At 44.9% G+C, this 7,500-nt stretch overlaps 1 protein-coding gene across 1 annotated transcript in view; it reads right to left on the minus strand.

The window, feature by feature from the left end:
* The window catches only part of LOC145395910 (uncharacterized), a 98,317-nt gene that overhangs the window by 18,052 nt on the left and 72,765 nt on the right, over nucleotides 1-7,500 (minus strand). Inside the window, exon 2 of the mRNA XM_080269435.1 lies at nucleotides 5,508-5,660. Within this exon, the coding sequence (XP_080125561.1) occupies nucleotides 5,508-5,642 (135 nt within the window). The 5' untranslated portion in view covers nucleotides 5,643-5,660. The remainder of the gene's footprint in view (nucleotides 1-5,507; nucleotides 5,661-7,500) is intronic.

The following is a 7,500-nucleotide window of genomic DNA, read 5'->3' on the forward strand; positions in this document are numbered from 1 at the left end:
TTTCACTGAGAGAGAGAGAGAGAGAGAGAGAGAGAGAGAGAGAAATTGACAGGGGAGGAGGGATGATAAATGCGAGAGAAGAGGGAGGGATGAATGAGGGAAGTGTGTGTGTGTGTGTGTGTGTGTGTGTGTGTGTGTGTGTGTGTGTGTGTGTGTGTATGTGTGTGTGTGTGTGTGTGTGTGTGTGTGTGTGTGTGTGTGTGTGTGTGTGTGTGTGTGTGTGTGTGTGTGTATGTGTGTGTGTGTGTGTGTGTGTGTGTGTGTGTGTGTGTGTGTGAGAGAGAGAGAGAGAGAAGTTGACAGGGAGGAGGGATGATAAATGGGAGAGGAGAGAGGGAGGGATGAATGAGAGAGAGAGAGAGAGAGAGAGAGCAAGTTGAGGGGAGGAGAGATGATAAATGGGAGAGGGAGAGAGAGAGAGAGAGAGAGAGAGAGAAGTTGAGGGGAGGAGGGATGATAAATGGGAGAGGAGAGGGGGGGATAAATGAGAGAGAGAGAGAGAGAGAGTGATTGGCTCGGCCCTATTTTCCAGTTGACCGGAGTACTGTCGGTTACACTTTGGTTTTTCGTTGTTTTTCCTCATGTTTATTGCTTGCTTGTGTGTGTGTGTGTGTGTGTGTGTGTGTGTGTGTGTGTGTGTGTGTGTGTGTGTGTGTGTGTGTGTGTGTGTGTGTAATCATTTACGCCATCGCTAAGCATCTATACTCTTCATCTTAACTAGACGTAAAACTACTATCTCTTCATCTTGAATCATTGCTTTCAAGATATGAACACTAGAGTATGGTGCTAGTCACGAAGAAGTACTATGGGAATGATGCTGAGGAAAGAGAGGAAGCTGAAGGAAGAAAATCATCTACCGTATCCTTCTTTCACGTAGCTCAGTGGCAGAGACGATAAAGTCAAGGAGAGTTAGGAAAGGTGAGATAAGGTCAATCGGAAGTAGAATGAGGTCAAAGAGAGTTAAGGTGAGATCGGGTCAATCGGAAATAGAATAAGGTCAAGGAGAGTTAGGAAAGGTGAGATCAGATCAAGGAGAGTTAAGGTGAGATCAGGTCAATCGGAAGTAGAATAAGGTCAAGGATAGTTAAGGTGAGATCAGGTCAACCGGAAGTAGGTCGGGGAGAGTTAGGAAAGGTCAGATGAGGTCAACCGGAAGTAGAATAAGGTCAAGGAGAGTTAGGAAAGGTGAGATCAGTAGCCAGGGAGAGTTAAGGGAGTCAGTGAGAGTTCGCCTACTTCAGGTGGAAATGGGAGAAGGTCAAGGAAAGTCAGGTGAAAATAGGAGAGTTAATTATAGTCGTCAGATTTGATAGTTTAATACGGCCAGGTCATGCCAGGTCGGATGGGAGTAGGAGGAGGTCAGGGAAGCTAAGAGAGGTCAGAAGGTCAAGGAAGGATGTCTGAGAGCTTGGTAAGGTAACGTTAGGTTGGAGCAGAATGTGTGTGTGTGTGTGTGTGTGTGTGTGTGTGTGTGTGTGTGTGTGTGTGTGTGTGTGTGTGTGTGTGTGTGTGTGTGTGTGTGTGTGTGTGTGTGTGTGTGTGAGAGAGAGAGAGAGAGAGAGAGAGAGTTGAAATGGGTCATGGAGGGGATGGATAAGGTCAGATGAGGTGAGGGGTGAGGGAGGGAAGAGGTAGGGTGAGGGAGGGAAAAGATGGGGTGAGGGAGGAAAGAGGTGGGGTGAGGGAGGGAGAAGGTGGAGTGAGGGAGGAAAGAGGTGGGGTGAGGGAGGGAAGTAGTGGGGTGAGGGAGGAAAGAGTTGGGGTGAGGGAGGGAAGAGATGGGGTGAGGGAGGGGAATGGGGTGAGGAAGGAAAGAGGTGGGATGAGGGAGGGGAATGGGGTATGGAAAGGAGGAGGTGATGTGAGGGAGGGGAGTGGGGTGAGGGAGGGGAGTGGGGTAAGGGAGGGGAGTGGGGTGAGGAGGTTTTGGCGTGGGGTGGTATGAATTAGTGAGAGGGAAGGAGAGGGTCGTGTGGACGGATGAATGGCGTGGAGAGGGAAAGGGAGAGGGAAGGGAGGATAGGTGCAATAGGGGAGGGATTTGGAGAGAGGGGGGGAAAAGGAAGGGATGGATGGGATAGGAGAGAGGATGTGAATGGAAGAGAAAAAAGGAAAGGAAAGATAGATAAAATAGTGGAGAGGAGTTTCAGTGAAGGGAAAAAGAGAAGGGATGGGTAGATGTGTGAATGGAAGGGGTAAGGGAAGGGAGGGATAGATGGGATAGGGGAGAGGGGTTTAAACGGATGGGGAAAAATGATGAGAAGGACAAATGGAGTAGTAGTTTGAATGGAAGGAGAAAGGGAAAGGAAGGATGGGTGAAATAGGAGAGAGGTTTGAGTGAAAAGGGAAGGATAGGGAGGGAAGGGTGGGATATGGGAGAGGGGTTGAATGGAGGGAGAATGGGAAGGGGAGGATGAAAGGAATGCCAAGGGAGAGGATAGGAGAGAGGGGAGAGGGATATGAATGGGGGGGGTGGAGTAGGGGAGAGATGGAAGGATAGGGGGTAGTAGGGGAGAGATGGAAGGATAGGGGGTAGTAGGGGAGGGATTGATAGGGGAAGGGGAGAAAATACAGATAGTAGGGGGAGAAGAGGGAAGAAAGGGGAGAGGGAGGGAAGGAAGGGGAAAGAGAGGGAAGGAAGGGGAGAGGGAGAGAAGGGAAAGGGGATGGGGAAGGGGAGAGACTGGAAAAAAGAAATTGCTAAAAAGAGAAGTGGGATGGAAGAGAGATGAGGAGGGGAAAAGAGACAGAAGCAGGAAATGATAAAGAAGAGAGGGAGGAAGGTTCTGCAAGGGAAAAAGAGGAGAAAGAGAGGAGGGGTTGGGAGAGAGAGAAAGGGGATAAGAGGAGGGGTTGGAGAGAGAGAAGGGGAGGGTGGGGTGAAGTGGGGAGGGAAGGGCGAAGTGGGGAGAGAAAGGATTTGGTGAAGGAAGGGTGTGGCTGGGAGGAGGGGCAGGCGAAGTGGGAACGGAGGGGTGTGGTGTGGTGAGGGTGGGGTGTGGTGGGAGGGGCCTGGCTGGGAGTGTTGTGGTGGTAGGATGGAGAGCAGCAGTGTAGTCTGGAGAGGAAGAAGGGGGTGTGGGGGTTGGAGAGGTGTGGTGGGTCGTGGTATGGTGGTGTGTTTTTTAGTGAGGTGGGGTGGGTGTGGTGTGGTGGGAGGAATGGAGTCTGGAGGTGGAAGGGTGTGGTGGGGTGTGTTGTGGTGAGATGCTTTTGGGTGTGGGTTGATGGGGAGGAAGAGGGTCTGAGGTGTCGAAAGGTGTGGTGGGGTGTGGTATGGCTGGGTATGGTGAGGTGTGGTATAGTGTAGTGGGGTGGGGCTGGGTGGGGTGTAAAGGGAGGGGTCAGAAGGTGTATTGGGGGTGTGAAGGGGGCTTAAAGTCAGATATAACCACGCACAATGAAGCCAGGGCGAGGTATACAAAATAAATCAAAGTAAAAAACACACACACACACACACACACACACACACACACACACAAACAGGTTAATTGCCACATACCTTGACTCCTGTGCCTTCGTTTTTATTTTGCATAATTCTCTCTCTCTCTCTCTCTCTCTCTCTCTCTCTCTCTCTCTCTCTCTCTCTCTCTCTCTCTCTCGTAACCTTTATCTGATCCCTATTAGTACGCATGCCAGTACTAAACACTATACTCTTGTCACTCTAACCTGGCCCAATTTTTCTTCCTTCTGTGGCTCACCTCACGTATCTCGTTAACAGAAGACAGTACTAAGGCTCTACATCCTTTCCACAGCACTTCTTCATACTCACACACTCGCAGTATCATACAAACTCGCAATACCATACTCACAAACTCGCAATATCATACTCACAAACTCGCAATATCATACTCACAAACTCGCAATACCATACTCACAAACTCGCAATATCATACTCACAAACTCGCAATATCATACTCACAAACTCGCAATACCATACTCACAAACTCGCAATATCATACTCACAAACTCGCAATATACTCACAAACTCGCAAAATCATACTCACAAACTGGCAATATCCACTCACAAACTCGCAATATCATACAAACTCGCAATATACTCACAAACTCGCAATATCATACAAACTCGCAATATACTCACAAACTCGCAATATACTTACAAACTCGCAATATACTCACAAACTCGCAATATCATACAAACTCGCAATATACTCACAAACTCGCAATATACTCACAAACTCGCAATATCATACAAACTCGCAATATACTTACAAACTCGCAATATACTCACAAACTCGCAATATCATACAAACTCGCAATATACTCACAAACTCGCAATATACTCACAAACTCGCAATATACTCACAAACTCGCAATATCATACAAACTCGCAATATACTTACAAACTCGCAATATACTCACAAACTCGCAATATCATACAAACTCGCAATATACTCACAAACTCGCAATATACTCACAAACTCGCAATATACTCACAAACTCGCAATATACTCACAAACTCGCAATATACTCACAAACTCGCAATATCATACAAACTCGCAATATACTTACAAACTCGCAATATACTCACAAACTCGCAATATCATACAAACTCGCAATATACTCACAAACTCGCAATATACTCACAAACTCGCAATATACTCACAAACTAGCAATATACTCACAAACTCGCAATATACTCACAAACTCGCAATATACTCACAAACTCGCAATATCATACAAACTCGCAATATACTCACAAACTCGCAATATCATACAAACTCGCAATATACTCACAAACTCGCAATATACTCACAAACTCGCAATATCATACAAACTCGCAATATACTCACAAACTCGCAATATCATACAAACTCGCAATATACTCACAAACTCGCAATATCATACAAACTCGCAATATACTCACAAACTCGCAATATACTCACAAACTCGCAATATCATACAAACTCGCAATATACTCACAAACTCGCAATATACTCACAAACTCGCAATATACTCACAAACTCGCAATATACTCACAAACTCGCAATATCATACAAACTCGCAATATACTCACAAACTCGCAATATCATACAAACTCGCAATATACTCACAAACTCGCAATATCATAGAAACTCGCAATATACTCACAAACTCGCAATATACTCACAAACTCGCAATATCATACAAACTCGCAATATACCCACAAACTCGCAATATACTCACAAACTCGCAATATACTCACAAACTCGCAATATACTCACAAACTCGCAATATACTCACAAACTCGCAATATCATACAAACTCGCAATATACTCACAAACTCGCAATATCATACAAACTCGCAATATACTCACAAACTCGCAATATACTCACAAACTCGCAATATACTCACAAACTCGCAATATCATACAAACTCGCAATATACTCACAAACTCGCAATATACTCACAAACTCGCAATATCATACAAACTCGCAATATACTCACAAACTCGCAATATACTCACAAACTCGCAACATCACTCACAAACTCGCAATATACTCACATCCACCTGCTGCTGCGCGTCGGGGTGCTGTGTGGCGTGGTAAGATTCCAGAATTGTCTCCAGCCACTCTTGGGTCGCCTCCCTGTCTTCGCTGGCGGAGGCGGGGGAGGTCGGGGTGCTGGGTTCTGACGCCATGGCCAATAGGACACGCAGCTGAGGACAAAAATAAAGAAATATCAAAATAAATATAGAAATAAAAATAAACATCAGAATAAATATCTTAATAAATAACGAAATACTTGGTTCTGACGCCATGGCCAACACGACACGTATCTGAGGATAAAAATAACCAAATAAATATCAGAATAAATAAATATATCTAACTGGAGCGCAGTAATTACTCACTAAACCACCAGGCGCCATAAATAAGTAAATAATTAAAGTAAATACCAGGTACATTAATAAGCTACAAAACACGTGGAGAGCGCATACCTCCAATTTATGATTTACAAACTAACCTTCTCCTAGGTGTCCTGGAGGAGGTACGGTAATGAAGTCTACGGTGTTGCTCGCCCTGTTACACAATCTCACAACACATACCCTTCTAGGTGTCTTGGAGAAGGTAATGAAGTCTACGGTGTTGCTCGCCCTGTTACACAATCTCACAACATATATACCGTTCTAGGTGTCTTGGAGAAGGTAATTACTGTAAGTCTACGGTGTTCTCAGCCCTGTTACACAATCTCACAGAGGGCATACCTTCCTCAAGGGCAATAATATTTAAGATTTATTTCTTCATATCGGTCCATAATCACCTCAAAATCTAATACATTCTTCCTTGACCCACTGCCTACCTATCCACCAAATTCAATTCAAATCCGATTTTTTTTAAAAAGATATCTAGCGCACAAACAAACTGACAAACAGACAAGGGTGAAAACATAACCTCCTTCCAACTACAGTGGTGGAGTTTATGAGAATATAATAGGGTGGCATTCTAAAAGCCATGGATATTTCGTAACAACTCTTCCATAGCGATTTATCTTGCGTTTCTCTGCTTCGGCATTCTAAAAAGCCGTGGATATTTCGTAACAACTCTTCCATAGCGATTTATCTTGCGTTTCTCTGCTTCGGCATTCTAAAAAGCCGTGGATATTTCGTAACAACTCTTCCATAGCGATTTATCTTGCGTTTCTCTGCTTCGGTGCCGTTATTACCAACACACATTAGATGCAAGATAAAAGGAAATATTAAACACTGAATCATGAGAGACTAACGTGGAGAGTGTGAGTGAAGTGGAGGGGGAAGAGGGAGGGGGAGGCCGGGGATGAGATGGAGGGATGGAGTGACAGGTATATGAAAGATTAGGGTGTGATCTGGTAGGTGGGCAGTGACATGGCGGGGGACAGGGCGACATGGAGGCGATTTGATTGTGGCCACCCCTTACGGGAATCAGGCGTCTGGCAGTAGATAGATAGATAGATAGATAGATAGAAAGATAGATAGATAGATGGTTTATTGTTACTTCTAGACAATTTGGTTATTTTTTTTTTACCGATTTGTTTTTCCTTCCTCCATTCTGTTATTTAAAAAAAAAAAAAAACTAAGGGCAGGCTTGGTACTGGAAGGGTTAACTATGGTATTTTCACTCTAACGTGGCTCAAAATTACCAGAGAGAGAGAGAGAGAGAGAGAGAGGGAGGGAGGGAGCGAGAGAGAAATAGACTGAGCTAGAGAAGTTGGTGTGAAAGCGAGGGGGGCTGTAATTCACGCTGGAGAAAAGAAAAAGATTTACTAACAGGAAAGAGAGAGAGAGAGAGAGAGAGAGAGCGAGCACAGTGGGCCAGAGAAGTTAGTGTGAAAGTGAGAGGGGTTATAATTCACGCTGGAGAAAAAAGAAAAGATTTACTAACAGGAGAGAGAGAGAGAGAGAGAGAGAGAGAGAGAGAGAGAGAGAGAATCATGAAGGAAGGACAGGAGAAAGTTATACAAGCGACCTCATGCCTAACCTATTCTCATTTCACTCTAACTTGGCCTAAAATCGCCATCTCTCC

This window comes from Coenobita brevimanus, chromosome 33 (assembly GCF_032717465.1).
Source record: "Coenobita brevimanus isolate Jiangsu-jjx chromosome 33, ASM3271746v2, whole genome shotgun sequence".
NCBI lineage: Eukaryota > Metazoa > Arthropoda > Malacostraca > Decapoda > Coenobitidae > Coenobita > Coenobita brevimanus.